We start from the raw sequence: 23199 nt of genomic DNA on the forward strand, positions 1-23199 counted from the left end.
CTGGAACTGCACCAAATGTTTATTTACTTATTGTTGTGTTTGATTTTTTTAAGCGAGACAAAATATTCCTATCGTGAGAAATGAATTCTTCCCATTTTCTACCTATATATTTTGCGTCAAATTGGCTAAATGTGAAATCATTATTGTACGCGTAAACAAAATTAAAAACAGCAAAAACACATAAAAAGCTCTCTTTACCACCAACACGACGGACCCGCAGCTTGTAAAGCCTTTCCGCGCATTACTTTTCGCATTGGCTGAGAGACAGCAGCACAGTTCCCCTGTCACGGGAATGCGCAGGTCTCGGCTGCGGAGCTGGGGGCGGGCGCCTTTCAGTTCTGAATCACTAAAGGAACCAGTTTGAAATCAACTAAGCTGCAGACACTGCGACTCACAGACAGGGAAAGTGACACAGACAGAGGATTAGGAACACAAATACTACAGAAAAAAAGAACAACGTAGTAACTGCACATATCATCTGTATTGCATAGCTCTTCATAATATATTAGGTACCAGGTCACCATCTGGAGATCTATTTATTGCATTTTGCCAAATTGAAAGTTGTGTTGAAATTTTCAGACTAGTCGAAGTGTCAGTAAACTGAACTTTCTTTCGCAGTGTTATGAATCTGTTTTGGTTTACGACCTCGTAGTTAAACGAATGTACACATATATATATGTTACCTAATACACATTTTGTATTTTTATTACAATGTGTAACAGAAATACATACTTCTGATACTTTTTGTTGAAATATGAGGAGGCAAAATACTATGACAATCATATGCCAGTTAACAAAATAGTAAAAAAAAAAAAAAAAAAAAAAAAGAAAAAGCCCCCCCCCCCCCCCAAGTCGTCTGCAGCTCTCCAGAGCTCGCAGGAGACTCCTCTTTCTCAGTGGTGTTTATTCAAAATAATCAATGCCACGGGGCAGTGGTGTACAAACATAAACAAGATAGGAAAACACACACACACTATACACGCTGTTTAATCCAGATCCTACGATGCTGTCTCTGTTGCACTGCCTTGTACTGGGATACTTCACATGGAACTCGGACGCCCTTGGAGAGTTCTGCCATGGCTGGGTGGATAGCAATGGAAATTACCACGAAGGATTTCACTGCCCGGAGGATTTCGACACTTCAGATGCAACTGTTTGCTGCGGCTCTTGCGCTCTCAGATATTGCTGTGCAGCCGCGGTCGCTAGACTGGACCAGGGCAGCTGCACAAATGACAGGGAGCTGGAGAATGTACAAATTGCAGCACGTAAGTGTATGAAAGCGGGTGCTTATGTAAGTGCCTGTTGTTGAAATCTTATTCCATTTTATGTGGGCAACACACAGTTGTTGACTACCATTGAACAAAATGGTTGTGATGATTTTTTTTTTTTTTTTAAGTCTTACTTTAAATATAGATAAATATATTGATCAAACAACTTCAACCAATTTCCAAATTGAACTTTCAAGCACTGAAAAATTCGAATGGGTACCTCGAGAAAGGGTTTGATATTTAGTAGCGCAACTACTTTAAGTCCGCTCCGTAAAATAACTCAGAAACACGTAGTATGGGAGTTGTAAACATTTGAAGATTTTTCGCTCGGCAGTTGTGTTATTTTATTTAATGTCTATTTTGTTCACAATACCTTTTATACAATTGCGATGACCAGCCTGCATGCTTCTATGTCTAAAAACAGTTCAGCTAATATTTAGCAAATATTTAAAACACAGCATATGATACAAAAAGGACTTTAAACCTATTAAATGTGTTTGATATGGGAAAACAGACACTTTCAGTCTGATTTTCAAAAGCAGCAGGGGGAAAAACAGTTGCAAAAAGTATTTTCAAAAGTGGCGTACATCAATGGCGCTGTTCGATTTTAGGCTTTGCGCTTTTTTGAAAATACACTCGCATTACAGCTTGTTAATCAATTAAAATTCATAACTGGTTTTATTTTGCAAATAACGCATCTTTTGAAAAGGTGCAAAACACCAAAGTGCACTCGCTAATGAAGACATGCCCCCTTCTCGTGTCTTAACTGCGACCGCTGACAGGCTGAGCTGTAATCTACAGTGAAGAACATCGAAACGCTTCCATCCTTTGATTGCTTCACGAGAGGGAAGGGATGAGGAAAAACGACCTACACACTAAAACCAGAATATTTCCTCCCCGTCAGACACATAGCTCTAACTCTTTAACAAGTTACAAGTTATGCGTAGATATAGATTGGATGTAGGCGCTGTAACAGAGCTGTGTGTGTGTGCTTAAGTCTGATTTTGAATCACAAACAGCCCGCAGTCACGCTATACCAGTAAAGCTTACATACAGTATGCATTCATTTTCATGCAACGAGTGCCATCCAGATGGCAGCTGTGGGCAGATCAGGCACCTGACAGTCTTCTAGGAGAAAGGTACTGACAGATGTCACAGATGCAGTTTCCGTAGGGCATGCGTATATACTGTTAACAGTTGGGGGCATGGAACAAAATAGAACCAAACACAAACATTATCAGTTGTCTGGCTTCCCAAACGTGCAATAGATTGAAAAGTGTAATAGATTGCAAATATGTTGTAATATACCCAAATTCAGGAAATGAAAACCTCATTATTCTTTAACTGTAAGTTGTGATGATCAATGTAGTGTCACGCATTTGTTAAGTACCCTGGCGCAAGCCGCGAATCATTTATCCTGGAAACAGTGCCTTGTGCGTGTAAGTGGAGGCTGGCTAATTTTAGAAAATATCCAATACATAATACCTTCGAAAACACATGTAACAAACGCGTATTACTGTTTAACGTTTTTATTATGATTTTTCACAAACATACATAAACATTCAGATATTGCATGTAATGCATTGCAATGTGAACATTAATATTGCATGAGAGGATACGTTGTGATACTGGAACAAATTTTTTTTTTTCAGTGGGCACCTTATTATTATTATTATTATTATTATTATTATTATTACTGTTATTATTATTATTATTAAGCAGACCCTTTTATCCAGAACCACTTACAGAGAGCAGGGGTTCCTAACTCTAGTCCTGGAGGGCTGGTATCCCTCCTGGTTTTTTGTTCCATTTGTGCTCTAAAATTACTTAATTGGACCAGTTAAGCTTCTAACAAGTGCTTAATTGGTCCAATTAAGTAATTTAGGCTACAGCTGGAACAAAAACCAGAAAGGACACTGGCCCTCCACGACCGGAGTTGGAAACCCCTGGACTAGGGGGTGTATCACAACTTTAGTTTCCAGAATTTTTCTTTTTTTTCCTTTTTTTATTTACTAAATCACCAATTATTTTATTATTTTCTCCCAATTTGGTATATCCTAGACTCAGCTCATCGCTACCACAGCCACGCTGACTCAGTAGCGGCGAAGACGAGCACACGCTGTCCTCTGAAGTGTGTGCCATCAGCCCACTGCTTCTTTACACACTGCAGACTCACTGTGCAGCCACTCAGAGCTACAGCGTCGGAGGACAACACAGCTCTGGGCAGCTCACAGGCAAGCCCGCAGGCGCCTGGCCAGACTACAGGGGTCACAAGTGTGCGGTGAGCCAAGGACACCCTGGACGATCTAAGCCCTCGCCTTCTGAGCGGCTCTTGGCCAATTGTGCGCCGCCCCTTGGGTGCTCCCGTCTACAGTCGGCAATAGAATAGCCTGGACTCGAACTGGTGACTTCCAGGCTATAGGATGCATCCTGCACTCCACTCCGAGTGCCTTTACCAGATGCGCTACTCTCTATCCTTCCATATTTTATATTTAGCAGTGGCTCCAGACGTTTTGCAGTTTTATGTATTAAATTCTCATTGAGCAAAAGCTCAACTTGGGTGGCTGAGAATCTATTTTTCCTTTCTTTTTTCCCCAATTGTTACGATGACATGTTTTCCAGTTAAATGGAAGTCCATTCTATTGAAGTGTTAATGCACCTGAAAATCAATTGTCGTTTCAGTTAAATCAGTCATAAGCAGGAGTCGCAAAGGGCGTTGCGAGTAGGAGAAATTAAGCTACCTGTTGAAAATGGAGACATAGAATTAGGTCGCAAAAAAACCTCGCAGTGCAAATGCATTGCAGCCTCTACTTTCAGATCAGCCTGTTTGTGTTCATGTGGGATTAATTGATCGTGTTTTTTGCTGTTGTGTTTTAGGGCTGTCATTTAAGCCTCCAAATAGCAATCGATTAATTGAGCACAGAAAATTGAATCATTTGAATAAATATCGATGAATGTACTGCCCACATAAATTTGTGCTCCATTCCTCTCCCCCAACATGATTATTTTAATATCATTGCGGTTATAAGTACAGTGTCATTCAGTGACAGCTGCAGCATCATGCATTGTATCTTGAAACACACAATGTGGAAATCCCTGCCTAAAACATAACATAATAATAATAATAATAATAATAATAATAATAATAATAATAATAATAATAATAATACAAACATATTGATTTACTTACCACAACATGAAAACCCGCTATAGGTCAAGCTGATCATTACTCCAAAACTGCATATAATTATTAATTTTATTTTATAAACGTTATTGAATATTGTTAAATATTCGTTATGTAACAGTTCATTTTGAAACTCGAAAGCAGCGCAAACTATTTACAGTCAGTTTTCTTCAATGTGCACAATTTAATTACAGACCGTTTGCCAGGAATACAACCTGTCGTCCTGTTTGCCAGGAATACACAGAGTACTTACAAAGCATTTTCAAAACTGATTCGCTGGTAGGATGGGACCAGCAAACTGCTTGCATGCCCACTGCTTGTCTGGCAGAAATACTGTAAATAGCAAGGCAGTGTGTTCGGTGCATTTTGGTTGATAAACTTAAATAATGCTATTAACTACGCGCGTTACAAAAATGTAATTACTGAATCGATTATACCATATTTATGTTCACGTATATAATGAAGAATGAAATCTTCATTATATACATGAATATAAAAGCTGAAGCGTCTTGTCTCCCAGCTGTTCTTGCATCAAAAAAGTAAATACATTAGGAAAGATAACCACATAATAGGCCTAATATTTATTTAGCTATGAAACGAATGCTGAATAAGATGTCTGTGTTATAAAGTGCCAGCACAGCTTTTCTTCAGTTCAGATACTGTATCAAAAGTGAGAGACAGAAACAGAAGTTAGACTGAGAAGTTGTTTACAGTCTGAACACCGGTACTGTGTTTACTGTAGAAATACTGCACGAATCACTAGGGAATTGGGGGACATGCTGTAGGAGTGTTATAATCGAGAGCCTTATAGCGAGGGAGCACTGTGTGTGTTTATATATAGGCAGCTGGCTGTTTGAGCTAAAAAATATATAACTGCTGGTATCGCGGACTTTTGATTTTTCTGAAGAGTTTCTTATACTGTTTTCTCATTCAGGGTAATTGTCCACCCTTTTACCATCCAAATGAAAGTTGTTTTAAAAGCCATTGCAATTCTCAGGATTTCTTTATACTAATGCTCTGCCGTTTGTTGTCACACAGAGCCAGTTTATGTGCCATTCCTCATCGTTGGATCCACCTTCATTGCCTTCATCGTTGTGGGCTCTCTGGTGGCTGTTTACTGCTGCACCTGCTTGAGACCAAAGCAAAGCAACCTCCAGCCAATCGGATTCTCCCTTCGGAGCTGCCAGACGGAATCTATTCCTATGATTTTAACCACATCCAGCCTAAGCACTGCCTCCAGGCAGTCAAGCACGGCAACCAGCTCCACAGGAGGGTCCATTCGCAGGTTCTCCATTGGCAGAGCTGAGCCTGGACACAGCTGTCTCGTCTCGGCTCCTCCACCCCCGTACACCTCACCGGGGAGTCTGCAGACTGCTCATCCTCTCCACCTCCCTCAGCCCTGTGGGTTCCTGCTCCCGCAACAGTACTTCCCTTACCCCCTGCAACCAGAACCATTCTCACCCAGAAAAAGCTCAGCAGATTTCAGCCAAAGCTGACTGGGTTCCGAACAATCAGGGAAAAGGGAACGCCAATCTTAGTCTTTTGAATATACTGCAGGGTAATAACCAACACTGTGTTCAGCACTGGATGACCATCACAGACTTACATCATTTGTAAAAACACACCTGATGCAAGTACATGCTTTTTCTTTGGTTGTTGGCTAAAGACAAGAATATCTGCTTGCAGGGCTTCTGAGTGGCGCATCCGATAAAGGTACGTCGTGTGGAATGCAGGATGGCGTCCTATGGCTGGACCTGCCGCGACCAAACTTAGGTCCGATAAGGTAACATTGTTGACGGGTGCCCGGGAGCTTCCCCCGGGGCGGCGCACAACTGGGGGCGGGGCTTAGGCCAGCCAGGGTGTTTCGTCGTGTCTCACTGTGCACCAGACCAGGGGACTGAGTCCGACCGCGCAGCTCACTGTGCACCAGCGACCTCTGTGGTCTGGTCGGGCGCCTGCAGGCTTGCCTGCAAGCTGCCCAGAGCTGCTTTGTCCTCTGACGCTGTAGCTCGGAGGTGGCTGTATGGTGAGTCTGCAGCGTGTAAAGAAGAGGGTGGCTGATGGCACACGCTTCGGAGGACAGCATGTGTTCATCTTTGCCCCTCCCGAGTCAGCGCAGGGGAGGTAACGGTGAGCTGAGCCTAAAAATAATGGGGAAAAAAAATAATTGGCGACTATTAAATTAAAATAAATTAAAAAAAAAAAAAAAAAAAAGAATATCCGCTTACTTCGATACATTTTGGGGGCCTTTCTACTTTGGAAACTAAATACTAGTAACAAAATATTTAATGTAGTCCTCACGGAAATCTGCATTCTAAATTTCCTAAAATCTGCAAAGAGAAAAGTGCATTTTCTGCAAAGAACTTGTCAAATTCTGTGGCAAAGACTTTAATGAAAAACAGTGTGTTAACAAGTATTAATTAGGAAGAATAAGTAAGTCACAGTTAAATTCATTTTTTTTTATTAAATCACACTAAAATCTGAAAAAATGAACAAACATGTTTGCCATATTTTATGGAAATCAAAGAAAAGAAACATACAATAAAGCAAAGAAAGTTAACTTTTTTAAAACTGTTACAGCACTGACTATTGGATGCCATTTAAAAAAAAAACTAAAACAAAAAAAAAAACCATAAAACATAACAATTCTTAAAAAAAAAGAAATTAAGTACAGTTATGGCCAAAACATTTGCCTGTATCACATTAGTAATATTATTTGCCTAGCAGAATAAGATTTTAGTGATGCACTGGGATTCAAATTAGCGTTGGTACATTTTACAAATGCACCGTTTACTGTGTACGACGCTTCGAGCATTTCTGTACAAATGTAATAAAGTACTTTTAGAAACGTGTTGTTCACCAAAATGTATACTTTTAAAACATAGCCACATCAAAAAAGCACACAGAAATAGTTTGGAAGCTGTGAGAAGCGATTGGATACAGTGACAGGCGACACTGACTGGCTGATAAACTCGCTTTTTGGTTTCTTTGACCTAGGCCACAATGTGAAAGTGCTGCCATCACACACCACAAAACAAACAGGAAAGTAACAAATTAAAAAAAGAGGATTTTCATGAAAATGTAAAGTCATTCTACTAGTACTCGGATAATATCTAATGTAGTTTGCCACCCCCTTCCTTTGAGCATTCATGTTACAACACCATGTACAGAAACGTGTGCATTTCCATATATAATGAGAATGGCATCTTTCAGGACCTGCAACACAGGGAGTACAAGCAAGGTCCTCATTGTGTTTCTCTGACCTTTCACATAGGAGTAACAGAACAACACTTCGCTTTGAACTTGATATGAAACTATGAAATCTTTTTGTAAAATAACACCGCCACCACCTTATTTCAATCTTCAGTAGCCACTGTTTGTTTATCCATGGTCGTTGTCATGGCCCTCTGCTGTTTTAACAGAAGCTATGACTTTGAGTTACTGTAAATACTGGACTTGCATTTTGCATTTGTGCCATCTTTTGCCGTTATATTCGGTGCTAATTTAGATTTGTTTCCGGAGCACACTGATGGCCTTAGAAATCTCTGCATGACTGAACTGAAACCCTGCCTCACTCCTCACTAGACAAATAGTGTGTGTGTGCGCTCCCAGTGACATGTACAGTGATAGTAGGGAGCAAATGCTTCAGTTTTTGTTTTTTTTTGCAAAAAAATGGAAATTCTGCGAGAGATCAAATTCCATGTTTTTTTTCCACAATTGCGGAATCCTAGAGGGACTATTAATTGTATAAATAAATTAATAAATAAATACGAATCATGATCTGTTAAGACTGCTGACTCAAGTTTTATTAATATTCAGATGTGATAGTGGTAGGGTAGTACACCAACCTCATTGCAAGTGAAAACGTATGAACTGTACAAGTGACTTGATATTGAAAATCTGTTGTCTTCATAGAGGACAGCATGTATAAAGTGGACTGATCTGTAGTACAGTGCTACTAAGGATCTAAAAGTATGCAGAAACCTGGTTATAGGGGAATCACTGTACTTACTGTTGAATCTGTGTGGCTAGTTTGTTTCCTTCCGTGGAAGAAGAAATAGGTTGAAGAAAAGTGTTGAATTCAAATCAAGGGAAGTAATGTTAAAACTGTACAATGCATTAGTAAGACCTCATCTTGAATATTGTGTTCAGTTCTGGTCACCTCACTACAAAAAGGATATTGCTGCTCTAGAAAGAGTGCAAAGAAGAGCGACCAGAATTATTCCAGGTTTAAAAGGCATGTAATATGCTATCAGGCTAAAAGAATTGAATCTAATCAGTCTTGAACAAAGACGACTACGCAGCGACCTCATTCAAACATTCATAATTCTAAAAAGGTATTGACAATGTCGACCCAAGGGACTTTTTCGACCTGAAAAAAGAAACAAGGACCAGGGGTCACAAATGGAGATTAGACAAAGGGGCATTCAGAACAGAAAATAGGAAGCACTTTTTTACACAGAGAATCGTGAGGATTTGGAACCAACTCCCCAGTAATGTTGTTGAAGCTGACAGCCTGGAATCCTTCAAGAAGCTGCTTGATGAGATTCTGGGATGAATAAGCTACTAACAACCAAATAAGCAAGATGGGCTGAATGGCCTCCTCTCGTTTGTAATCTTTCTTTTGTTCTTAGGTTAACTGCAGGTTAATTTTTCAGTTTAAATACTTGCCATTTCAATTAAATGTTAATGTGGAAATGCATTGTTTAAGCCTTGTGCGTGTGTGTGTGTCTATATATATATATATATATACACACACACACACACACACACACACACACACACACACACACACCTAAAATGTTTTTTTTTTTTAAGTAATAATTTCATAGTCATAATACAAATTGTTCCACTGTAGAGGATGATTTAATAATAGTAGATTGACAGTTTGTGAGTATATAATTTCTATCTGGTTAAATTTAAAGAATTCAAATGACTGGTTAATGAAGAGCAAGGTAAAGGATGTTGATGTTGTAAAGTTTATTTCAGTATTTGTTTACAGCAGTTAAAGACAGGACATTTAAAAGTTGCAGTTGCTACATGCAGATTAACAGAAAAATGATAGACCATTACCCAAAATGTGCACCCTATCAGAAAAGAAAAGAAAGAGAAACAGTGCATTTTGTTTAGGATTGACCACACCTGGGGGAGGGAGAGTATTAGAAATACTGAATTTGAAACTCCATTCATGCAACCACAAACCTTCACATACGGGCACATTTAAACACAGTAACAACCTTCTCCAGTGTCCAGTCCACACTTTACCTTCCCTTTCATTCACAGAAAAAATTATTATTCCTATTTATTCATGTAAATGGCTTTTTAAAATTCACTTCAACATATTAAATGTAGAGAATGTCAAAAGAGTTAGAGCATGCTTTTGACTATTGAACACTGCCATTTATAAAGACTGACAATCAACAACACAAATACATACATTGTATTTCCAAACTAAATTTATAACACCAGTCGTTTGATTTCAAAAGGTAAAATAATACATACACCACTGTGAACAGATGAACAACCATTTTATTATTATTTTTTTTTAACCATATTTTGTTTTAGTGAGTGTAACCTTACATTGTAGACAAACAGCCAGATTACTGCCCATGCTAATGGATTAGCACAACACACACTCAGAACAATTTAACTCATGCAGACAGACAAAACACACACACACACACACCCACAGCCTCTCACAGGAATCCTTATTATTAAATATTTCAAATTTCTACCATTTGAGTAAACTCATAATTATCTAATGTTTTAGTCTGTTTACATTTTAGGATCCCATACAGTTTTAGCTTTTTCTTTTTTTTTTTTTTTTATTTAAATTTAGTTTAGTAAAAATATACTAAAAATCAATGCTAACATTTTGCTGAAATATCATTTTTATTGGCACTTATGTTATACAACACATTGGTTAGATTAGGCACCATTGTCAACCATAATTGGAGTTCAGAAAAAAAACATGGAATGTAATAAATTGTTTCCAAAAATAAAATGAAAAATATGGTAGAATTTTGAACATCCTTTTTTAAATTCCAGTTAGCAACCACATAGCGAATGGCGACTTTAGCTAGGCACATAAAAATAAAAATTGAGGAACATATAAGGCCATCATTAAATACTGGTAAAGTCACAGATTTAAAAGCAGGGGCCAAAAACAGCAGGCAAGACAGGTTCATTCAATGTACAAACAGGCTCATATTCAATGTACAAATCCTACTATATGGAGTGTTAAGCATGAGGTATTCAAAACAGGACCTTCACTATGCATGGCTTCTTATTCTAGAACCACATTCATAGTAACAGCCTAAATTGCTGTTCATAAAATGTTACTGCTATGTAAACTTTGGCAAATTAAACTTCAGCGTTACCATTTGAAATTCCAGTAGTATGGCAATTCTATATATTTTTTTTTTACACTTTTAAGATCATACTTTTTATTTCAAGTTGTTAAACATGCCTGGAGTAGCAATAGCCATAGTAGTCATTTATGCCCACTTATGTGCCATCTCTCACTAGTAAATCACAGTTGGCAAAAAGAAGTGGAGCAGCCCTCCAGTATTATGGTCTTTGAATACTTGACGAGAACCAATTACACAATTGCAACTTTCAAGCCCTGTTTATGGAATCTGAGTGAATGCTCTGCGACACAGACATATTAAATACATTTGCACAGTGCTTATGTCTGCTTAAAATACAACTATAGCAGTGAACACTTTTTTATTTTATTTATTTTTTAGTATACAATCTGTTTAGAAAAATGACCTTCGCAGGCTAGACAAGTCTTTATATGACCTCCGGCAGCTTTCAAACACAGTCTGGTGTGGGTGAACTGGTGCAAGTTGTTTTCAATCACTTCTCCTGCAACCCATATTTCACCATTCGTCCAGTCTTTGTTTAGTGGTGTCGTAAGCTCGTATAACTTCTGATTGCGAGACGACTCCATTCTCATCTTGAGAGAAGGCATAGCCATCTGCAACAGAAGAGGTTGCAATATATTGTATTTTTATAATGCACAGAAGCACAATTTAAATAGGTGAAACTCTGGCTTTATTGAATACAATCACAGGGATCAACAGCAGTCAGTTTCACGCTTGCCGGAGCACTCCAATCACAATTCACAGTGGCATATCACTATGGACTGCTGGGAATGATCAAAGCTGACTTTGTAAACCAAGCACTGGCACGTGCAAAGAAATGGACAAATTAAACTGAATTCAGAATTAAAGTAATTAAAAGGGAAACACAGCAGGGTGTCTATTTCATATGTGGATATTACTGTCCATTTCCATATAAAAACAAACTGGATGCATTATACTGTACATACCTGCCATCTCACCCAGGCAGCCACCTGCATTTTCCTAGACCAGTAAAGGATCAAAAACAGGACTTTCATATTGTACACCATATAAAACCCCTCCTTGTGAATGGCCTGTGTGCTCTATCTAGGGTAGAACGAGTAAACTTACGTAGAAGATTCTGCTGCATGGACTCGGAACGGTACAGGTTGACAGTGGTCTTCTTAAACACATTTTTCAGAAGCTGGGCTCGTTCAGTGAGGCTGCAGAGGAATGGTGCAGAAACACGTTCAAAATCAGACTACTCACATCCGGCTAACCTATTTCTTAAAAAATATATATATATTAATAATAACAAGAACACATTTTGAAATTTAATACAGGCACATAAAAAGGGTGCATAAAATACCAATTTTGAATTTGAGAGTTTCATGTGGCATTCACAATTCATAAAATGTATAGTTGTATCATCTGAGGCCCCCGTTTGTCAGTGTGAACCAGTATTTGAATGCTTTTATTCTTTGGAAAAGGGAACCATGATAGAAAGTTCCCTTTACACTGACATGGCAACTTGTTTCCGGATACTAAAAGTTTACTGCAGTCCTGTTAACCTGCTTGTACTGTTTAATGTGCTTGAATGCAGATTACTATAATAGCACATGTTTGAAAAGGAATGGTTAGCTTTCTTTATTGAATTGAATCCTGATTGAAGCGTATAGGCTTTTATACTATGGGGAAGTATTTGTATGTTATGAGGAATTTGTACAGGCCAATCCAGTTTAAAATCAAGATGGAATTTACAGTATTTTGATGTGAACCAAAATCATTTTAGATAAGAATCCTGATGAAGGTGGGTCTTGAACCAAAATGTGAGGTCTCTTAACTTTTTACTAAAAGCATTTGTGAGAAATAGCATACGCATTAACTGCTGTAACAATGCGACATACATGGATAACTTTACGTGCCGTGGTTCCACTTACTGTATCAATATGCTGACCACAGATACTGCATTTTAAAATTAATGAGCTGCCTATTAATGTTGCATTTCCAAATGTAAAATGTTCATTTGAAACAGACTCCAGGTAGCAGACCTGACCCACTTTAAGAGATTGTTGACAGCAGGCACTTGGCATGCAGGTCCTGCAGACTTGTCAGTGGCTGTCCTGAGCCAACAGGTTTGCTCACTCTATTAACAGTGACATGGTCGTCATTTTTATTTCAACCCCTGTGTATTAGTAAAGATGACATTATCAAACTAATAATAATACATCTAGTTTTGATCCGAGGTGAAAATCACCAATCCATTGATTATATTATTAAAGGCTGTAAAGGTTTAAATGGTACATTGAAATAAGACTCTAAACAGCACGGTTCAGTACTTTATTAAACGATTTACTGAGCCCTTTGAAAAAAAAGAGTAGTTGCCAAATTATTTTTTACTCGGGAGCAACGAAGACAAACACATGCTGTCCTCCGAAACGTGTGCTGCGTCAGCCGACCGCTTCTTTTCACTCTGCAGGCCCACCATGCAGCCACCTCAGAGCTACAGCGTCGGAGGACAACGCAGCCCTGGGCAGCTTACAGGCAAGTCTGCAGGTGCCCGGCCAGACCACAGGGGCTGGAGGACACCCTGGCCGACCTAGCCCTCCCCACCACGGTGATGCTCGGCCAAATGTGCGCTACCTCTTGGAAACTCCGATTCATGGTTGGCAGTGGAATAGCCTTGACTTGAACCGGTGACCTCCAGGCTACAGGGGGCACCCTACAATCCACATCCCCATTTTTTAAAGTTTTAGCAAAGTATTTGATACAAAATGCTACAATTGAATACTGTATGTGGAAATCAATGGAAAAACTGAAACAAATACGAAAGTAAAATATAAATCAAATTTGTCATTGACTACGTATGATACAGGAATGTTTACACAACAAAAGGTTTAAAAACATTGAATCTTAAAATGTAGATTCACAGTCTGCCACCGGTAAAATAATAATAAAAAAAAGTCAACTGGAGGAGGAAAAAAAGGGAGAGAAACTTGAAATATTCTGCATTATGCTTCATGTGCAAAACAGACTCATATTTCCTACTGGTTCTGTTTCCTGTTGGAAATGTAGAGCTTTAATCTCCACATGCAGAGGTTGTTTGTATCAATCTGCCATGTCCTCACACTATAGGCATAGGCTTGGTCCACACAAAATTCATTATGAAGCATAAAAGACGACGTTCCACTTCCAGAAAAAAACAACACATAACTCCTGACATAACTGTACTATTAGTAATATACATCATTTGTATGTCCCTAACATGACTAGTATATCATGTCAGTCAGGCAGTTGACAGGCCGACTGACACAAGTAGGTCCACATAGGTCTGTTATTTATATATTATATATATATATATATATATATATAATATATATATATATATATATATATATATATAGATATATATATATATATATAGGAGGAAGATCTAGCACCTAGGACTTTTTTCTTGGATGTATTTATTTAGTGGGCTATTGCACACATTACCCTTTTCCATGTACAGCTGCTCCTGGATCCTGACACTTTGACTCCAACTCCTGCACTTCATCCACCAAAGTCTTAAAATGGGTCTTCTTCACTCTGCAATACAAATGGGTGTGGGAGTTACAGTTCCACTTTTTAACCCACCTTGGATAGACGCTTACTAGGAACTAATGGTTTTTCTTAGGGTGTGATCTACATGATCAGGTTGTTCAATAAAAATTGTAATAAATACCTGTACATTTTTTTAAAATCAATTTTACACAAACATTAACCAATAACAAAATATTTTTTTTAAAACTACATTAGTATTTGCTTTTAAAGCTACTGAACAAGCATTACATTGTATTTTTAAATTACACAATTAACATTATAATACACGCCTATCACATTTCATTACTGTGAATAAAAACAAGCTTTCAATCCTGGTACTTACAATTTGTATGTCACATCAAAGAGCAGGGATGTCACAGGGATAAAGAGGAGACCCACCCAAAACATGCTGGAGCTAAACATCATATCAGCCTGCAAAATACATACATAAATATCACCGGTGTTTAAAACCATGTAGTATTACAATTTAACATGCTTTAAAAATAATTAAATGACATATACTGTAAATAAAATGTAAACCTGGAAAAATAATGTGCGAGGTACGAAGCCTCCACATGGGAGACATCATCATCATCATCATCATCCCTTAAGCATGTTAATTAACTAAATGTTAGTTACTTAAGTGATGTGGTCTCAATAGAGCTTCTCATGTCAAACGAGGTATAATAGCATAACTGTTAACCTGCTTCAAGGCAACACTCTGAATCTAGTGGATGCATGACAGCTGTAAGAAATATCACATAAAACAAAACATGGTATTTCTTATTTCTACTGGAGTGTGTTGCCGGCTAATGGAAGTGAGACAGGATTCTGATGAGCTCCAATCAGGCCCCACTTTGAAATGGTCACCAGGATGTGATGACTAAAAATCTACAATTTAAAAAGCAAGAGAGACATTTCTTTATATTACAATAGGAAAAGTAATCAATATTAAATCATACAGTCATTAGTTGCTACATTTATTAAACTAAAACACAATTCTCAGTAAATGGAGATGCTCTCACGGGCACACCTAAGAAAACACAGGTGGTTCAAGTGAAACAACCTTGTTTTAACTGCTACTTGATAGATGCAATCTGGTAATAACAATCCAATGCAAGTTTACTTTGATCTGCCAAACTAGATGAAATGCTGGCGCTACAGTCACAGTAAATGCTTTTTAATGTGCTATGTGTTTTCTTTGCACAGTGTTCAAAATTGCAGACTTTCAAAACACTCTGGGAAGGGTCTGTCAGAAGTTAAGCATATTTCAGCTGCAACACTCTTAATACTAGATATGGAATGCAAACAAAGCTCTTCAAACGTTACTTGAGACAGTCGTTGGATTGTGTCCACACGTCACCACATTGCTTTTCTATAACAGCAGCCCCATTCTGGATGTTATAAACCATCCTTCAATTATAATGACCAGCCTCTGTGGATCATGCATTACATTGTGGCCAACGTTGCATAGGGACAGGTATAAGGATCAGAAGAGGGATTTTACTAATGTGTGCATCATCAGGATGACATGACACACAGCAACATGGATTCACCAGATTCATCATACTAGCCTGGCAAGCAGCTAAGCTTGACTCGGACCGTTCGTCGATTAGTTTTACGGTCTCGTCTAGTTCCTCAAGTTGGCGAGCTTCGCACGGCTCAGTGAATTTATACAGCTATACTGACAAAATCCGTCCTTGAAAAAAAAAAAAAAAATATAAGTTTGGAAAGGTTGTCTATATGGTACCATTAGAACGTAATTCTTGCATTATGTATCTGTTATTAAAAAAAAAAAAAAAAAGGTAACGGGTCCATCACATAATCTTTAAATAATTTTTCTGAAGTTTTAATCATGTTCGTTTGCATTGACCTGGGTAACTGGAACTATCGGTCATGAAATATCACAGATCAGAATATCTCCTGTCTTCTAGGTTATTGAACACGCTTGTGCCACTTGTTAAAAGTGTAGTCAAGACAAAGTCTTCCCCTGTAATGTAAACCAGGAATTAAAGGCTTTCAGAACGCCTTGATCTCGACCCACAGCTCATGACAACTATTTGTATTACAGGTATTAAAACGTCAAAGGATAAAAGTAGCAATATTTAACAAAATTAACACCTTTCATTTGATATATATATTTTCTGTATTCAAGAATTCCTGTTACACTAAGCCAATGTGAGTATGTCCAGCTTTCATTTCTTCTCATTGTGGTTTATTTTATTTCTCATTGTTTTTTGTGGTGGAATATCTCAGTTATCTGTCTGCCTGTAACTGTACTGAACAGTCAGTGTACAGAATACAGAGATACCAGTACTATTTCCCCACCGTATGTATGTATTCCATATTAGTTCAGGGCTCGCGAAATTTTGGTAATGGTACGTGCCCTTCGGACAGTCCATTGTCAATATTTGGTTGTCCAAAAAAATGTCAAGTTGCCCATAAATTGATCTATGGACTGTGATTTGTACAAAGTACACTGTACTCAATATAGGTACAGTATCTCAGGATTCATATACTTTTTCAACATCAAAATTCCACACTTTCTCCAGATTTTCATTTGTTTTTCCCAGACTTTTGTTTGAGTTAGTTTCTACTAGTTGTTTGACAGTTATCCACATAGGCGGGCAGCCACAGAGCATAATAGCTTTTTGATCCAGAGCAGAAGTTGCAGCTGGTTTTCTATAAGTATTTGTCAGAATCTGGAGGTGCATATCTAGCAAGACACAATGCAGGTATGCAAAAGAGAAGTAAGATACAATCTAAGAAATGTCCAATATTTGAGAACTGCATTGCATTATTTACAAAAAGAATATACAAAGTTGTATACTGCAAGTATACTTGTGCAAAAATAAGATAGACTAATGGTACCAATAGTATATTAAAATCAGACAATTCTGGCACAAGTATAATTGCAGTATATTACTTTTTTTGTAAGGGATGATAATGGATTCTGATCCAAACATCTTTATACCCTCTGTTAAATGTTGAACACTATGGGTGGTGAAAAATAACAAAAATGAAATAACAAATGTGCAAGTGTCATATATTAAGCATATAAGTCAAACACTAAAGAAAGTACACCCTTGCTATAACAAGCCTTTTGTTCACTACAGTAAAAGGACAATCCAAAACGAACAATGTTAGCTGCTGGAGTAAGCGGAGGAAGTCACCTTGGATAAAGGCATTAGCTAAATTATTAATAATATTAGTACTGTTTTATTCTTTGATTTTCTTTATTATTACAGTATTTGTCAATGTTCTGCCACCCCGTGAGCGTCGTCCTTGCTCAAGGAGACAGGCAGCTAAACTCCCTCCTCCTTCACCACACAAGACGTTTTGGATTTTGCACATTTATTTGCCGTGTGGCTATAAAAAAGGTGGGTGTGAAACAGAGAAGCATACACAAATAAGAAAGCTAAATAACAGACACCTGCTAGACTCGCGTACTTACATTTCCACATTGAAGCAGCAGAGATACAAATGAACGTCATATGGATAAGTAACGTTATCATAACGCACACATAGCTAGATAGATGTTTGTGTACAAAAGAGGCTGCGTTAACCTATCTAACATAACGTTACACAGAATTGTGTTACATATAGGCGATTTGACATAAGCTAATGATTTACCTGAGGTATAAAACTAACTACATGACTGAGTACAAATGAGTGCGCTAGTCAGTTAGCAGACAAGAACATAACATTTGCTTTTAAGACTTTTTTTTTGCTGCTGAAAGATGGCTTGTTTTGAAACTGTCAAAATGGTTACATAGCAAAGACACAGTAAACATATATATTATCGCTGTTACATGGTAACATGGTCTATATATATATATATATATATATATATATATATATATAATAATAATAATAATAATAATAATAATAATAATAATAATAATGACTGTGAATATAAGTAGAATTACAAGTACAGTACCTATTAGTGGCATGCTGCATCCAGTATTCTGGCTATATCCTTTTCATTGAATAACGTAGTAACCCCTCCCCCTCCCTTAAAAAAAAGCTCTGTTGTTAACTGAAATCTTGGTTCCTTATTTAAAACAAAACAAAAAAAAAAATCAAATGTTGCTTTGCCGTGCCGGTTGCTTAGACCTGTACGAGCCAACATCAGCAGCAGTTTGATTTTCACTATGCCTTAGTACTGAAACAGGACAAAAGTGATAATGTAGGTCCAGGAATGTTCATTCCAACTATTGTGATGTTAAATATTAACAGAGGACAATTGGGTCCTGCTATCCAGTCCATCATAGCCTTTGGCTTTAGAAATGACCAACATGAATTGAGAAAAGCCAACTTTTTCCCCTGTGTAATATTTGAAAGCCTATCGGATGTTTACCTTTGACTAAATGATGACTAAACATTTTTTACAAAACCCAGCCTTTTCATTTTGTGTTAAACAGGCCCTCTCAAAACTAGAATAATTATTATCCCCAATAAACAATAACAAGATGCTAAAACCATGGTTTACTGTCCTTTATTCCTTCTCTCTGTGTTAAAACACTGTAACCAGCTGCAAAGCAGCACTGCAGTGAACTGCTGAAGCTGCTGACAGCAGCCAGTTTAGACAGCTGATAAAAGCCTTGACTCACGGCTGGCTTCTGGGATCTCAGATTGGGTTATATGATCCTCCAAAAAAAAAAAGATGTAATATTTCAGCAGACATTTCTGGTAAATTTCCAACATTTACAAGAACAATACAGACTTCGGCACTGGAGGTTTACACATTTGCTTCCACAAAAACGTTTTCTATTAAAAAGTCTTCATGATTGTACTCAGTGACCGTACCTGCTAATTTGTGGATTATTACCAAACCATTTTATATCTTAACTATCTAATTATTATAAATGTGTGTGTACATATAAATTACAAATGACAAGACACTGAGAAATGTGTCAGTTGCCTCACCGAATCAATAACCTTTGCCAATTCCTGTAAGTGAATACAGCTGGATTACTGTTCTTGCTTTATTTTACGTGCACAATTTAAAGCGTAATAAAACTGTACAATGGTAATTTTTATATAGTACCTCTCCAGACATGTCAGGTGCCAATGAAATTACAGGCCACAGCGAAGAGTAGATTCCAAAGAACACCACCCAGATTGCAATGCTTCCCCAGATCGCGATATGACTGAACTGAAAAAACAAAAACAAACAAAAGAGTAAAACAAAGGCTAAAAATCTGCATTACAAATGAATCATCATCGACACATATTGTCACACCTGCATGGTAATTAATTGCAATTGAATGCCAATTATTAGCCAGGAATTTCCTGTACCTACCATAGTCCAAGATGATGTTTCTAATCCAGCTTTCAAGCACACAGTAATTACCACAAACTGTGAAGAAAAAACAACATGTGTTTATGCTTGTGGCAAAAAACAAAAAAATAAGAAAATCTGTAGAGATAAAAAACACCTAGCTCCCAGCTGTGGTTTATTTGACTGAGAAATAACTTAATGCTGCCATTTACCAGTGAATCTCAGTTTTGGTATTCTATGTCCAAGAAACCAATATAACAAGAGCTTCAATAAGCTTGATCCACATACAGTACCATTAAATACAACTGGACTTTCATTTTGTTCAATTAATACTGGTTCCTAATACCTCGTTCCTCTTAGGGAGTGTTATGCATGTTTCACCGAGAAACTGATTTGAGGTATATTAAATATTAAACACATAAGTACTTGGTTGTAGTTAAACAAAAGACGTTTTTAATTCCATACTGACAGATGGAATGAACCGCAGTTTTTTTTTTTTTTTCCAGTCAAATATTTTCTTGTAGATAATTGTAAAAATGTAAGAGTGTGTAAGTACATGCATACAGCCTCCTCCTAAAAGATTCTGAGCTCTCTGAACTCTGCTTAAGGAGCAAGGCATAAAAAAATAAATTAAAAAAAACTTACTGTGTAAACCATGTTTCCTAAGAGCAGATAGTCTGGTGTTTTTCCATTTGCAAACACTGTATCTACGATAGAGAATCAACACAAGCTTTCACTAAGTTCTTAATCAAATGCAGACAACATTATTTAAACCTGCTTCAGCAAATACATTTGTGTTTTGAAAAAGCAGCCCATTAAAAAGACAGTAAGATAATCGTTCCTTCAAAAATCTTTTTTTTTTCTGCCATGCCATAGACATTCATATCCTTTGCAAATGTATCCATGGGGAAAACAGCTGACGTCAAAGTATCTACTTAGAAGTACATTAGCAATATACACAGTTCTACTTAGCAGTGCCCTGGTTGTACTGCAAAATGAGTATCAATGCTTTATTGTCAAAGTAAGTAGTTGAATTACTAGTAGCTTCAAAATATTAAAACAGTTTTTTTTGTTTTTAACCAACCCAATCATCCATTTTTTAAATTCTGAAACCGTGGTTACGATGAAATAAGACGTCAAGTGACAAAGTGCAGATTGCAGCTAATGAAAAGTTAGACAATCAGAAAATGGAAGTTAAGATTTTACAGTTAACACTGATCTTAACCTCATTTTTGCTTTTTTCATTGTTTTTTAAAAGAGCATTTTACAAGAGAGGGCAGCATATCTGGTTTTACCATTTTATTTACAGCCGGATATCACACCTCAAGAACGTGTGATCCACCATTCAAATCATATATACCTTTTAACTACTGGCTTTCTGCAAATCCCTTTAGTTAGGATTCGCTTTTCAACATTTGTAAACTGTTTATAAAAAAGACAAAGGTAGTATTTCTCTCGATTGCCAAAACCCAGGCTGCTTACCATGCTGGAAGGCTTTTAGTGGAAACCAAAACAGAATAATGGAGTGGAAGAGACCATTCAGACAATGACCCCAGAAAACCTAGGGAAACAAAAATCCATGAGAACCGTTAGTGACGAGCCAGCTCTGTGAACCATGACCTTTAACTGTGGTTAGGATTCACAAAGTGTGTTTTTGTTGGGCCACCACAGTGAATTGTTTTTACTGACAGACACTTTGTATCCCTTACCCCTGCAATGGGGGCATCTGATATTTTCCTAATTATAAACAGAGTCAATTTTACTTATTTGGAGAGTGGAAAACACAATAATTTTTATGCCAAATTAGTATGCACTGTACCCCAGGATGAGAGCCTACCCCTCCCTCCATATATTACATTTTCTCGAGAGGGATTTTAGCATTAAATTACATGAGTATCATTCATGTCCTACATAAGGGACAGGTCAATCAAGTACATACAGCACTCGCACTAACGATAATTAGAAAAAAATAAAATAAAAAACACATCACAGATATAATAATCTAATTAAAATGATTAAAATATATTCTTATAAATAAATATATAATTTGGGCACTATTTCGGGTTCTCCGTTTAAGTTCTTACTTCAGTGACATAGATGTCATAATATTATCTCTGGTGAGCAATAACTGGTGAGAAATTTTTTCAATAGGCTCATTCAGTCGATGTTTCCCGTATTAACCAGCTGATTAATATGGGAAACACACACTCATTAAAACACCAGCAACAGAGTGCGGCCCAAGCGCGAGCTGTCAAACAAAGCAATTGAAAAAATTGCTCACCAGAGATTATAAAAAACAATGCATGCGGTGGGACGCTTGGATAAACACCTCGGACTTTGCCCTCTGGGTTTATGCAGCATCCCACTACTTGGGTGGGCATTCAATTCTCATATCACACACTGACTACCCCATGCAGTCTCTCTCTCTCTCTCTCTCTCTCTCTCTCTCTCTCTCTCTCTCTCTCTCTCTCTCTCTCGCTCTCAAAAAAATAAGGTTTTTCATATTAAGAAATGGTCACAAGAAGAAATGAAGAAAGAAAGAAAGAAAAATAATATATAATGCTAAGATATACACACACACACAAATGCGTTGGGTTCAAGCTTTCTCTTTTCTTGTACTTTCCATTACAATCTTTATACTCAAGACCCTTGGGCATGGCCTATTCAGCTTTGCTCTCCATTAACATAACAACCCTGGCAACATCGGAATTTACCAGCAAACCATTCTTTGAAATCATTCCCCTACTGAGAAGACAAATTGTTCCCCTAGGCAGTGCATGCAAACTTCAGGATCGTGTGTAATAAATTATCTGTTAGTAGGACAAACAAGCATTTAACCCAATTAACCTGGCCCACACATATTTATACTTATTATTCAACATGTTTAAATTGATTTTGAATACGGAAAATATATTGGGACATACCTGAAGTAAAATTTGTATGAACATATGTTTTATTTGTTTCATCGGGTCTAGAGCTAGTTCAGGATTGAAACTTGGTTATTAAAGTAAATGCGCAAATTAAAACAATTACATGTTCACAGCAGTTTTTCGCAGACTGTGGACATTGTAATTGTAAATCCATGGCGAGTGAAAATGAAAGTGGATCTTGTCGTGTCGTGTGAAAAATGCACAAATATGACATACAAGAATGAGATTTATATTTAACCAATGGATTGAAAACTTTGAAAGGAAAAATGTACTAGTTTAACAAACACTTCACCATAAGGGATGATGAAACTGCAAACACTATTTAAAACGTACCAATAAATACAAATCAAACAAAAAGAAGATCAGCTGGCTGCAGAAAGCAATGCCCTGTGTGTTTTTATATCTGCCTTGTTTTTCTATGAGAGTGGTATGCAAGTGATCCAGACCAGCCTTATTAAAGTAAACCGGCTCAATTTCTTGTTAAAACAAAAATCAGGATTTCTCACAGCTCCACATTAATGAATAATGGGGTAGTCCCACCCCCTAGACACTTTATGGTAGATCTTTTTGTTCTTTGACCCATTTCTCCACGGGGGTCAATCTATTT

The 23199-nt window shown here is 37.4% G+C and overlaps 2 protein-coding genes across 5 annotated transcripts in view; one reads left to right on the forward strand and one right to left on the reverse strand.

Moving 5' to 3' along the window:
* Positions 1–870: 870 nt before the first annotated feature.
* On the forward strand, positions 871–6198 carry LOC121327484 (protein shisa-3 homolog). The gene is made up of 2 exons (XM_041271558.1): positions 871–1265; positions 5491–6198. Exons 1-2 carry the CDS (start codon positions 1004–1006, stop codon positions 5946–5948), a joined length of 720 nt encoding a protein of 239 aa, XP_041127492.1. The 5' UTR covers positions 871–1003; the 3' UTR covers positions 5949–6198.
* A 4078-nt stretch (positions 6199–10276) lies between these two features.
* LOC121329560 (probable phospholipid-transporting ATPase IA) overlaps positions 10277–23199 on the reverse strand; it is a 108584-nt gene continuing 95661 nt past the window's right edge. For all 4 annotated transcript variants that reach the window (XM_041275198.1, XM_041275216.1, XM_041275207.1 and 1 more), the window contains 8 exons: positions 21145–21223; positions 20308–20369; positions 19684–19740; positions 19429–19536; positions 14722–14810; positions 14292–14384; positions 11931–12022; positions 10277–11434 (listed from right to left, as the gene is read on the reverse strand). In XM_041275198.1, coding sequence (XP_041131132.1) covers positions 11337–11434; positions 11931–12022; positions 14292–14384; positions 14722–14810; positions 19429–19536; positions 19684–19740; positions 20308–20369; positions 21145–21223 — 678 coding nt within the window. In that variant the 3' untranslated portion in view covers positions 10277–11336. The remainder of the gene's footprint in view (positions 11435–11930; positions 12023–14291; positions 14385–14721; positions 14811–19428; positions 19537–19683; positions 19741–20307; positions 20370–21144; positions 21224–23199) is intronic.

The sequence above is a fragment of the Polyodon spathula genome, chromosome 2, assembly GCF_017654505.1.
Source record: "Polyodon spathula isolate WHYD16114869_AA chromosome 2, ASM1765450v1, whole genome shotgun sequence".
NCBI classification, from domain to species: Eukaryota; Metazoa; Chordata; class Actinopteri; order Acipenseriformes; family Polyodontidae; genus Polyodon; species Polyodon spathula.